A 13,556-nucleotide genomic window follows, 5' to 3' on the forward strand; every position below is an offset into this window, starting at 1 on the left:
TCTAATCAAACTATGTACCTCTGTCATAAGAAGTGAGAATACTCAGCACAGGAAAAATCACTTGGACAACACCGTTGATGTCTTGAATGTGCATTTCATCGTGTGCATTAAATAATGAACAGCTTCCTGTATGAAACACTTTTTCAGATTTTCTGACTTCAAATGCTTAAAATACAATGATACAACTATGTTAACTAATGTAACTACAAACATTGCGAACTGAATACAGATCACATATTGCTGCCTTTAATTAACACCTTATTTTAGTGTTTGATTTACTTCTTCTTACAATACATTTATTTATAGCTTCCTTTTAAAAATGTATTTTGTTTGTAGTCTGTGATATTGTTGGTATAGTGATTATTTTGTTCATTTGTCTGGTTATTCCATTTGCCATAGGAATGGACACATATGTTGTTCTGTTTTAAGTTCTTTTTACAAGTGTGACAATTTTCTGATTCAAAATGCCTCATACTGAATACATAATGAATGCCCTCATGGTACTGCTTTATGTTGTGTTTGTTTGTAGGTTCATTAGTAAATTTCATGTGTTTTAGAACAGAGGTGTTTGTTGCCCCTTTGTATTTTCTATACTTGTTGTTATTATGACAGGCTGTGGAATGTATTTTATGCTATTAAGTGCTAGGATCTCAGTCTTTTTATGCCAATCTCTGTAATGTTGGTCAGCAATTTTGTGAATGATGATAGAATTTTAGTTTGATTGTCTTTTTTTGTCATCAAAAACACACAGAAGATTGAAACTTCCTGGCAGATTAAAACTGTGTGCCCGACCAAGACTCGAACTCGGGACCTTTGCCTTTCGCGGGCAAGTGCTCTACCAACTGAGCTACCGAAGCACGACTCACGCCCGGTACTCACAGCTTTACTTCTGCCAGTAAGCCAAGTAGAGCACTTGCCCGCGAAAGGCAAAGGTCCCGAGTTCGAGTCTCGGTCGGGCACACAGTTTTAATCTGCCAGGAAGTTTCATATCAGCACACACTCCGCTGCAGAGTGAAAATCTCATTCTGGAAACATCCCCCAGGCTGTGGCTAAGCCATGTCTCCGCAATATCCTTTCTTTCAGGAGTGCTAGTTCTGCATGTCTCGCAGGAGAGCTTCCGTAAATTTTGGAAGGTAGGAGACGAGGTACTGGCAGAAGTAAAGCTGTGAGTACTGGGCGTGAGTCGTGCTTTGGTAGCTCAGTTGGTAGAGCACTTGCCCGCGAAAGGCAAAGGTCCCGAGTTCGAGTCTCGGTCGGGCACACAGTTTTAATCTGCCAGGAAGTTTCATATCAGCGCACACTCCGCTGCAGAGTGAAAATCTCATTCTGGACACAGAAGATTTTTTTTTATATTTTGCATATTATGCTTTCTTGGGTAGTAAAAAGAGTGTATCAAATTTGCCTTGCAATATATGCATGTTTGAAATTTTCTTCTTATCTGCAATGTATATAGTCTCAAAGGATGAAACTGTTTTGATATATAATTGTGCCTTCAGGAGAAATTCTGAAGTTTTCCTCCAGAATTACTTCTCACAATTGTTGAGTTGAATGTTCTGTTTTGCTACTAAGTATTGAACATGAAGCCCATCATTCTGCAGAATGTTTTATGCCTGACTACATTTCCAATAGTTCACATGGGTAACTTCCACAATGTGATGAAGCATTTCATGTCACATATTCACCTTTCATTTGTACATCTCAGAGTTCATCCAACACCCCAAATAAAATTTAATTGCATAAAGTCTGGCACTCTTGATGAACAATTAAGGGTGCTACCATGAGTGTTGTTGTAATTGCTGTCAGCTTCACATCTGCTGTGTAGCGAGCTACGTAAATTTAAGTATTAACTGTATTAAAAACAAAGATTCCATGACTTACCAAGCGAGAAAGCATCGGTAGATAGGCACAATAAAAAAACACACACACAATATTTTGAGCTTTCGCAACCGGCGGTTGCTTCATCAGGAAAGAGGGAAGGAGAAGGAAAGATGAAAGATAAGTCTTTCCACTCCCGGGTTTGGAATGACTCCTTACCCTCTCCCTTAAAACCCACATCCTTTCATCTTTCCTTCTCCTTCCCTCTTTTCTGACGAAGCAACCGACGATTGCGAAAGCTCAAAATTTTGTGTGTGTGTTTGTGTGTTTTTTTATCGTGCCTATATACCAGTGCTTTCCTGCTTGGTAAGTCATGGAATCTTTGTTTTTAATATATTTTTCCCATGTGGAATGTTTCTTTGTATTTTAAGTATTAACTGTGTTTTTCTTACTTGTCACTTCTTTTTCCATGTGTTTCTGCTTTTAGGAAGCTTTAATTTTTGAGTACTAGTAACAGTGTTCCATAGATTTTGTGTTTCTTTTGAATACAGCCCAGAGTCAGGTGGTGTTTATTTTCATTGTTTCCAACAAGAAGTGTCTAGTAACCACAGTTTAGTCAGCTATCAGCCACCTTTAGTGAATTAGCAGTCTAGTTAAAAGATGATTAACTCCCTACAGTAAATTGTTGATTTCTTAGGATGGATAGGATGTGTACCTGCTGTGTACAAATGCACGAGGAGCTGGCCACTGTTCGTCAACAGCTGAGCATGATGATGGCCGCGATCAGCTACTGCCTTGGAGTGTAGCGGCAGTGGGGAGTCTGGTGTGTCGCATGCTTCACCCACCCACAGTCCCTGCTGTCGAGACATCCTTGCGGGTACCGGGCGTGGTTGGGAAACCCTCTCCCCACCCCGCCATCCCCCTCAAGGGGAGTGGTGGATACAGCAGCATTCACATTGCATGAGGCAGAGGGTCAATGTGGAGGCTGGCCGTGTGGCATCGCCCACTCTGCCTGTGAGTGGACATGTTGCCGCTCCTTCAGCAAGGTCCAAGCAGGCACATGGGGGGAGGGTTTTATTAGTGATTGGGAGCTCCAATGTTAGGCGGGTGATGGAGCCCCTTAGGGAAATAGCGGAAAGGTCAGGAAAGTAGGCCAGTGTTCACTTTGTCTGCTTGCCATGGGGTCTAATCCGAGATGTGGAGGAAGCCCTGCTGGCGGCGATAGAGAGCACTGGGTGCACCCGGCTGCAGATTGTGCTCATGCCGGCACCAATGAGTCTTGCCATCTGGGTTCAGAGGTCATCCTCAGTTCATACAGGTGGTTGGCAGAGTTGGTGAAGGTGGAAAGCCTCGCTCGTGGGGTGGAGTCTGAGCTAACTATCTGTAGTATCATACCCAGAACCGATCCTCTGGTTTGGAGCCGAGAGGAAGGCTTAAACCAGAGGCTCAGACGATTCTGCGGAGATCTGGGGTGCAAATTTCTCGACCCCCACTATCAGATGGAGAAATGTAGGGTCCCCCTGAATAGGTCAGGCGTGCACTACACATAGGATGCAGTTACAAGTGTAGCGGGGTACGTGTGGAGTGCACATGTGGGTTTTTTAGGTTAGAGAATTCCCTCCCTATGCCCGACAAGACACCTCCTGAGATGCGATAAGGTAGCAGTAGGCAATACACAACGGGTAATAACAATATTAATGTGGTAATAGTAAACTGCAGAAGCATCTATAGAAAGGTCCTGGAACTGCTCTCATTAATTGACAGTCACAATGCCCACATAGTACTAGGTATGGAAAGTTGGCTGAAACCCAATGTAAACAGTAATGAAATTCAAAACTCAGATTGGAATGTATACCACAGAGACAGGCTGGACAGTAAAGGGGGAGGCATGTTTATAGCAATAAAAAGTGCAATAGTACTGAAGGCAATTGACGAAGATCTGAAATGCGAAATAATTTGGGTGAAGGTCACGGTTAAAGCAGGCTCACACGTGGTAATTGGATGTCTCTATACGCTCCCTGGCTCAGCAGCTGTTGTGGCAGAGCACCTGAAGGAAAATTTAGAAAATATTTTGGATAGATTTCCCAACCATGTTATAGTTCTGGGTGGAGATTTTAATTTACCAGATATAGACTGGGAGACTCAAACATTTATAACAGGTGGCAGGGAAATTATTCAATTGCATTATCTGAAAACTACCTTGAGGAGAGAACTGACTTGTGGCGATAACATATTAGACCTTCTGGTGACTAACAGACCCGAATTATTTGAAACAGTTAACGCAGAACAGGGAATAAGTGATCATAAAGCAGTTACTGCAGTGATGATTTCAACCGTAAATAGAAATATTAAAAAAGGTAGGAAGATTTTTCTGTTTAGAAAAACTGACAAAAAGCAGATTTCAGAGTACTTGACAGCTCAACACAAAAGTTTTCTCTCAAGTACAGATCATGTTGAAGATCAGTGGACAAAGTTCAAAACCATCATACAATATGTATTAGATGAGTATGTGCCAAGCAAGATTGTAAGAGATGGAAAAGAGACACCTGGTACAAAAACCAAGTTAGAAAACTACTGCGGAAGCAAAGGGAACTTCACAGCAAACATAAACATAGCCAACGCCTTGCAGACAAACAAAAATTACATGAAGCGAAATGTAGTGTGAGGAGGGCTATGTGAGAGACATTCAGGAAATTCAAAAGTAAAGTTCTTTGTACTGACTTGGCAGAAAATCCTAAGAAATTTTGGTCTGATGTCAAAGCGGTAGGTGGATCAAAACAAAGTGCCCAGACACTCTGTGACCAAAATGGTAATGAAACAGAGGATGACAAACTAAAGGCCAAAATACTAAATGTCTTTTTCCAAAGCTGTTTCACAGAGAAAGACTGCACTGTATTTCCTTCTCTAGATTATCGCACAGATGTCAAAATGGTAGATATCAAAATAGATGACAGAGGGATAGAAAAACAATTAAAATCACTCAAAAGAAGAAAGGCCGCTGGTCCTGATGGGATACCAGTTCGATTTTACACAGAGTACGCGAAGGAACTTCCCCCCCCTTCTTACAGCAGTGTACCGTAGGTCACTAGAAGAGCGTAGTGCTCCAAAAAATTGGAAAAGGGCACAGGTCATCCCCGTTTTCAAGAAGGGCATCAAACAGATGTGCAGAACTATCGACCTATATCTCTAACGTTGATCAGTTGTAGAATTTTGGAACATATATTGTATTGTGTTCGAGTATAATGACTTTTCTGGAGACGAGAAATCTAGTCTGAAGGATTCAGCATGGGTTTCAAAAAAGATGATCATGTGAAACCCAGCTCGCGCTATTTGTCCACAAGACTAAGAATGCCATAGACATGGGTTCCAAGGTAGATACCATGTTTCTTGACTTCCGCAAGACATTCGATACAGTTCCCCACAGTCGTTTAATAAACAAAGTAAGAGCATATGGACTATCAGACCAATTGTGTGATTGGATTGAAGAGTTCCTAGATAACAGAACGCAGCATTTCAGGTGTGCTGCAGGGGAGTGCATAGGACCATTGCTATTAAAAATATATATAAATGACCTTGTGGATAACATCAGAAATTCACTGAGGCTTTTTGTAGATGATGCTGTAGTATGTCGAGAGGTTGTAACAATGGAAAATTGTACTGAAATACAGGAGGATCTGCAACGAACTGATGCATGGTGCAGGGAATGGCAATTGAATCTCAATGTAGACAAATGTAATGTGCTGCGAATACATAGAAAGAAAGATCCTTTATCATTTAGCTACAATATAGCAGGTCATCAACTGGAAGCAGTTAATTCCTGGGAGTACGCATTAGGAGTTATTTAAAATGGAACGACCATATAAAATTAATTGTCGGTAAAGCAGATGCCAAACTGAGATTCATTGGAAGAATCTTAAGGAAATGCAGTCCGAAAACAAAGGAAGTTGGTTACAGTACACTTGTTTGCCCACTGCTTGAATGCTGCTCACCAGTGTGGGATCCGTACCAGATAGGGTTGATAGAAGAGATAGAGAAGATCCAATGGAGAGCAGCAGACTTTGTTACAGGATCATTTAGTAATCGCAAAAGCATTCCAGAGCTTATAGATAAACTTCAGTGGAAGACTCTGCAAGAGAGATGCTCAGTGGCTTTGTACAGGCTTTTGTTGAAGTTTTGAGAGCATACCTTCACCGAGCAGTCAAGCAGTATATTGCTCCCTCCTTCATATATCACGTGAAGAGACCATGAGGATAAAATCAGAGAGATTAGAGCCCACACAGAGGCATACCAACAATCCTTCTTTCCACGAACTACACTCCTGGAAATTGAAATAAGAACACCGTGAATTCATTGTCCCAGGAAGGGGAAACTTTATTGACACATTCCTGGGGTCAGATACATCACATGATCACACTGACAGAACCACAGGCACATAGACACAGGCAACAGAGCATGCACAATGTCGGCACTAGTACAGTGTATATCCACCTTTCGCAGCAATGCAGGCTGCTATTCTCCTATGGAGACGATCGTAGAGATGCTGGATGTAGTCCTGTGGAACGGCTTGCCATGCCATTTCCACCTGGCGCCTCAGTTGGACCAGCGTTCGTGCTGGATGTGCAGACCACATGAGACGACGCTTCATCCAGTCCCAAACATGCTCAATGGGGAACAGATCCGAAGATCTTGCTGGCCAGGGTAGTTGACTTACACCTTCTAGAGCACGTTGGGTGGCACGGGATACATGCGGACGTGCATTGTCCTGTTGGAACAGCAAGTTCTCTTGCCGGTCTAGGAATGGTAGAACGATGGGTTCGATGACGGTTTGGATGTACCGTGCACTATTCAGTGTCCCCTCGACGATCACCAGATGTGTACGGCCAGTGTAGGAGATCGCTCCCCACACCATGATGCCGGGTGTTGGCCCTGTGTGCCTCGGTCGTATGCAGTCCTGATTGTGGCGTTCACCTGCACAGTGCCAAACACGCATAGGACCATCATTGGCACCAAGGCAGAAGCGACTCTCATTGCTGAAGACAACACGTCTCCATTCGTCCCTCCATTCACGCTTGTCGCGACACCACTGGAGGCGGGCTGCACGATGTTGGGGCATGAGCGGAAGACGGCCTAACGGTGTGCGGGACCGTAGCCCAGCTTCATGGAGATGGTTGCAAATGGTCCTCGCCAATACCCCAGGAGCAACAGTGTCCCTAATTTCCTGGGAAGTGGCGGTGCGGTGCCCTACGGCACTGCGTAGGATCCTACGGTCTTGGCGTGCATCCGTGCGTCGCTGCGGTCCGGTCTCAGGTCGACGGGCATGTGCACCTTCCGCCGACCACTGGCGACAACATCGATGTACTGTGGAGACCTCACGCCCCACGTGTTGAGCAATTCGGCGGTACGTCCACCCGGCCTCCCGCATGCCCACTATACGCCCTCGCTCAAACTCCGTCAACTGCACATACGGTTCACGTCCACGCTGTCGCGGCATGCTACCAGTGTTAAAGACTGCGATGGAGCTCCGTATGCCACGGCAAACTGGCTGACACTGACGGCGGCGGTGCACAAATGCTGCGCAGCTAGCGCCATTCGACGGCCAACACCGCGGTTCCTGGTGTGTCCGCTGTGCCGTGTATGTGATCATTGCTTGTACAGCCCTCTCGCAGTGTCCAGAGCAAGTATGGTGGGTCTGACACACCGGTGTCAATGTGTTCTTTTTTCCATTTCCAGGAGTGTATAAGATATTGGAATGGAAGGGAGAACCGATAGAGGTACTCAAGGTACCCTCCGCCACACACCGTCAGGTGGCTTGTGGAGTATGGATGTAGATGTAGATGACCAATCCAGCAATTATGGTAACTGCAGTTGAGATTTTCCCTCACATGTCTGGTCAGATGTGGAGAGTCTCCATCATGCTGGAAGTACACTGAAGTCTGTGCAGTTGAAGAAACATCCTCAGGTGTTCCACAAATGATTTTTACAGAAAATGCAAGCAATGTCTGGACCTATCATATGTTACTGGTCATGCAGCACCAAACACTGACCAAAAACCAAACTTGGCAATTGGTTTCAAATGAATCAATTGATGGTAATTACATGTGTTGCTGATTCCATTCCATGTACATGTGGCTTCATCAGTGAATAGTACTAATGGAAGCAAATGACAGTTGTCATTTAACCGGTGAAAAATGTAGGTTTGTGGCATCATTTCCAATGTGAAGATCATGAACACACTGTATATGAAATGGCTACAAGTTTTCTGCATGTAATGTTTGCGATACATGTGTCTGTGGTACATTGACTTCTCACAATGTGCTGAAACCCCTGCTGAACACTCTACAATCAGGAATTTGCCAAAGGTAGTATCTGACAACAACAGGAGCACTGCCAAAGTGGAAGCTGTAGACATACATTATGTGATCCAAAGTATCCAGACACTCCCAAAAACATATGTTTTTCATATTAGGTGCATTTTGTTGTCACCTACTGCCAGATACTCCATATTAGCCACCTCAATAGTCATTAGACATTGTGGAAGAGCAGAATGGGCTGCTCCGTAGAACTCATGCATCTCGAATGTGGTCAGGTGATTGGGTGACACTTGTGTCATACTTCTGTATGTGAGATTTCCATGCACCTAAACATCCCTAGGTCCACTGTTTCCAATGTGATAAGGAAGTGGAAATATGAAGGGACATGTACAGCATAAAAGTGTACAGGCTGCCTTTGTCTGTTGACTGACAAAGACTGCTGACAGTTGAAGGGGATCATAATGTGTAATAGACAGACATCTATCCAGACCATTACACAAGAATTCCAAACTGCATCAGGATCCACTGCAAGTACAATGACAGTTAGGTTGGAGCTGAGAAAACTTGGATTTCATGGTAGAGTGGCTGCTCATAAGCCACATATCATGCCGGTAAATGCCAAACGACACCTCGCTTGGTGTAAGGAGTGTAAACATCGGACAATTGAACATTGGAAAAATATTGTGTGGAGTGATGAATCACAGTACACAATGTGGCAATCCAATGGCAGGGTGAGGGTATGGCGAATGTCCGGTGAATGTCATCTGCCAATGTGTGTAGTGCCAACAGTAAAATTCGGAGGCGGTGGTACTATGGTGTGGTCATGTTTTTCATGGAGGGAGTTTGCATCCCTTGTTGTTTTGCATGGCACTATCACAGCACAGGCCTACACTGATGTTTTAAGCACCTTCTTGCTTTCCACTGTTGAAGAGCAATTTGGGGCTGGCAATTGCATCTTTCAATATGATCGAGCACCTATTCATAATGCACCGCCTGTGGCAGACAATAACATGACAATATCATCCCTGTAATGGACTGACCTCGATCCTACAGAACACTTTTGGGATGTTTTGGAACACCGACTTTATGCCAGGCCTCACCGACTGACATCAATACCTCTCCTCAGTGCAGCACTCCATGAAGAATGGGCTGCCATTCCCCAAGAAACCTTCCAGCACCTGATTGAGCATATGCCTGTGAGAGTGGAAGATGTCACCAGTGCTAAGGGTGGGCAAACACCATTTTGAGTTCCAGCATTACCTATGGAGAGTGCCACGAACTTGTAAGTCATTTTCAGCCAGATGTCCAGATGCTTTTGATCATATAGTGTAGATCATATTTGCATATTCTTCATTGGTGTAAATGTGTGGCATTTTAGTCAGCACATGTACAAACACAATTAACTTATGCTTCTCTGAGATATGTTCTCAATCTCTCATACTACTTCACTCACAACACATCATGGACAACTGAGGATTCAGTGGGCTAACTTAATGGCAGAAAGATACCCTGAGCAAAGAGGTTGAAAGCAACAAGGTAGGCTGGACTAGAAAAAAAAGTCAATGTGGTTAGGTGGGTAAGACATGTATGTGCTCACCACCAGACCAAAAACAAATGTACACTAAATTTATTCTGTCTTGGAAACCATTTAGAATAGGGCACTTGTCCATATGAAGTTTTTTGCTTCAAATGAATGTTCCTATCATCCCCGAATATTGATCACTCCTTCAGGGACCTCCTGTGGAGAGTGTTTGACTGTTGTCAGTATGTTCTCCTGATCTCTCACCCACTGAAAACATCTGGTCATGGCTTGCTGAAGACTGATATGCAACCATTTGCCAGCCACTAAGATTGATGAGGTCTATGCCAGAGTTGAAGTAGCACAAAATAATGTACCTTTGTTTACCATCCAAGCTCAGCTTCACTAAACGGCAATCTGGGTTAGAGCAATTGTTGCTGCCAGAGATGGCAGTTGTGTGTACTAAGTTTTACACCCTGTATATCAACAACAAAGTAAACTATGTAATCTTCTCACTATGCTGTATGCAGACAATAAGTACAATTTCATTATTTGCTATCCTTACTGGCATTGCAATTTTAATGGACACCCACGTATTTAGGTAGTCTGAATGAAATTATCAGTACTTACCATTTCTTGTTCCCTTAGCATGTACATATTCATGTCCAACATGGGCAGCATAATCAACTGTCAATCCTGCACACAAGAGAATCATCAGAGATGAAGAAATTTCAATTGTTAGTCCTGACCAGTACATTGACCCAATGAGGTCAGTTACAGTAAGTATCACACATAAATTGACCAATACTACAGCTCTTGGGCCCTTAATCAAGCACAGTGTTACAGCAAAGACAGCAGCACATGTGATTGCCAAATTCCGAAACAGCTCCTCGCCGACAATCTGTAAGAAGAAATTAGATTTTATATTAGACTGACACTTTTTATATTCTGTATTTACATTTAAATCTACATACTCCAAGCCACTGTGAAATGAATGATAGAAGTTAATTCCCATTGTACCACTTATTCACTTGTTTCAGACAGTAAGTCTTTATAGATTATCTGCAAAAAGTCGGGAGTTACTATTTAATTGTTTGCTGGTTCATTAATATATTTCATGAACAGCAAGGGTACCAACACACTTCACCGAGGCATGCCTGAAGTCTATTCTACATCTGTCAATGACTCTCCATCCTATGTAATATACTGTATCCTCCCTACTACGAAATCATCATTCCAGTCACAAATTTTGCTTGATACCTCAAATGATCCTACTGTCAATAATAAGTGTAGGTGTGGTACTGAGCCAAAAGGGTAATAGTTTCAGTCACCCGTTTATCCTTTCCAGGAACGATACATCACAATTCATTATCTTGATAATTCAATTATAAATATTCCTCTAAATATAGCAGTATCCTGAAATTAAATAACTTTTGTATAAAATATACATTTTTTAGCAAACTACAGACCTCATTGTTGACACTGCAACAATAAATTTTGTAATTTATTTTTATTTATTTGTTTATTTACTGTTTTCTTTACATATGCATCAATGTGACATAAGGAAATGTGAGAATTTACATCAGTAATCATCACAAGTTAGTTTCTTCATATTTACGTATGAAGAGTGTCACATAGTTATGAGTTTTTAAATGGGTGCTAGTTCAATCAAAATAGCTACAGAGCAATCTGAAACAATATAGGTGCACTATATCTTGGTTGGTCCATTTAGTGTTTCTTTCCTGACCGGGTTCCTAGGAGGAAGTTATTGTCTGTTCTATGAGATTATGGAATAGGAGGCAAACTTTTGCAAGCAATTAAAGGTCTTTACATGGATAGTCAGGCAGCAGTTAGAGTTGACGGTAAATTGAGTTCATGGTTCAGAGTAGTTTCAGGGGTAAGACAAGGCTGCAACCTGTCTCCACTGCTGTTCATATTATTTATGGCTCATATGTTGAAAACAATGGACTGGCTGGGTGAGATTAAGATATGTGAACACAAAATAAGCAGTCTTGCATATGCGGATGACTTAGTTGTGATGGCAGATTCGATTGAAAGTTTTCAAAGTAATATTTCAGAGCTAGATCAGAAATGTAAGGACTTTGGTATGAAGATTAGCATCTCCAAAACGAAAGTAATGTCAGTGGGAAAGAAATATAAAAGGATTGAGTGCCAAATAGGAAGAACAAAGTTAGAACAAGTGGACGGTTTCAAGTACTTAAGATGCATATTCTCACAAGATGGCAACATAGTGAAAGAACTGCAAGCGAGGTGTAGCAAAGCTAATGCAGTGAGCGCTCAGCTACGATCTACTCTCTTCTGCAAGAAGAAAGTCAGTGCCAAGACTAAGTTATCTGTGCACCGTTCAATCTTTCGACCAACTTTGTTGTATGGGAGCGAAAGCTGGGTGCATTCAGGTTACCTTATCAACAAGGTTGAGGTTACAGATATGAAAGTAGCTAGGATGATTGCAGGTACAATGGCAGGAGGGTGTCCACAATGAGGATATCAAAGAAAAACTGGGAATGAACTCTATAGATGTAGCAGTCAGGATGAACAGGCTTAGATGGTGGGGTCATGTTACACGCATGGGAGAAGCAAGGTTACCCAAGAGACTCATGGGTTCAGCAGTAGAGAGTAGGAGGAGTCGGGGCAGACCAAGGAGAAGGTACCTAGATTCAGTTAAGAATGATTTTGAAGTAATAGGTTTAACATCAGAAGAGGCACCAACATTAGCACTGAATAGGGGATCATGTAGGAATTTTATAAGGGGGCTATGCTCCAGACAGATCGCTGAAAGGCATAATCAGTCTTTAATGATGATGACGATGATGATTCCTTTTCTGATATCTAGGTATGAGATAGCAAAGATATTTCCTTGCTGAATCACTCATTGAATGTATCTTTCTGTTAAAAATATAAATAATGAGGTCTTTGAGACCATATCATAAAGTAATCTCTAATTGAAAATGTATTCCCTTTTTTACTTGTCCCAAGCCTTGAGGAGCACTTCACTTGGGTTATAGGGCACAAATATTAAATCTAAGAATTCTCATTGTTGTGTAAAATAAATATAGCATAATTTGGTTTCTAAGATGATCAGTTCTGATGTATAAGGCTGTGAGACATCAGTTTGAGTTTACAAGATTAACTGATCAGTTGATTAACTGTAATGCAATGGTGTACTTTGTTAAAGAATCTTATGGTTTTTGTACATGTGGAGGCTGACAGGCTGTATCAGGACAAGGAGCCATGTAGGAGACATCTAATGTATGCCACATTTTTAAGATTCTTCCAGCTGTTATCACAATATGAAGAGTGAGAAAAACAGTGAACTGTATGGACTCCTAATTTGGAAGAAGCAATATTTGCTCAGATGGATTCTTCTGTCAACACTCTATCAGTTGAACATGAAATAATGTAGTGCAGAGCATTGTATAGAATGTTATATCTGTAAATCAACCATGCCCCATAAAATTCAAAGAAAGAGCAAATTTTATCTTCTGCTGGCTTCAGAGTCAGTGTTGTGTTCAGCCAACAAGGGCCACAACACCATATTGTCGATCCTCATTTTCCTGCATATGCGCTTTTCTCAGATAAAACTTGTTTTCTCAGACTTATGAAAATCAAAATAGTGTGTATGAGCCATTGAGAATCTCCACACTACAGCTGCGAAGAGCCATCAGTGCAGATTTGCACTGAACTTGCAAGCACGCAAAGCCAATGATTGATTAATAGGCCAATGTCTGCCTCCTCCATGCTTAACTGCACAGGTGGACCCTGTGTTCCTGAAAGACATTCCTCCATGCTGTTGGAAGATATTCCACTTGAAATTTGTGTACTTATGTAGTTGCATCATGATGGAGCTCTCGCTTGCTTTGCACATCTTCTTCATGAACACCTGCATCACA

At 42.2% G+C, this 13,556-nt stretch overlaps 1 protein-coding gene across 1 annotated transcript in view; it reads right to left on the bottom strand.

The window, feature by feature from the left end:
• The window catches only part of LOC126297714 (patched domain-containing protein 3-like), a 570,171-nt gene that overhangs the window by 37,769 nt on the left and 518,846 nt on the right, over positions 1 to 13,556 (bottom strand). The window contains exon 15 of the mRNA XM_049988846.1: positions 10,276 to 10,546. Within this exon, the coding sequence (XP_049844803.1) occupies positions 10,276 to 10,546 (271 nt within the window). The remainder of the gene's footprint in view (positions 1 to 10,275; positions 10,547 to 13,556) is intronic.

This window comes from Schistocerca gregaria, chromosome X (assembly GCF_023897955.1).
Source record: "Schistocerca gregaria isolate iqSchGreg1 chromosome X, iqSchGreg1.2, whole genome shotgun sequence".
Lineage (NCBI taxonomy): Eukaryota > Metazoa > Arthropoda > Insecta > Orthoptera > Acrididae > Schistocerca > Schistocerca gregaria.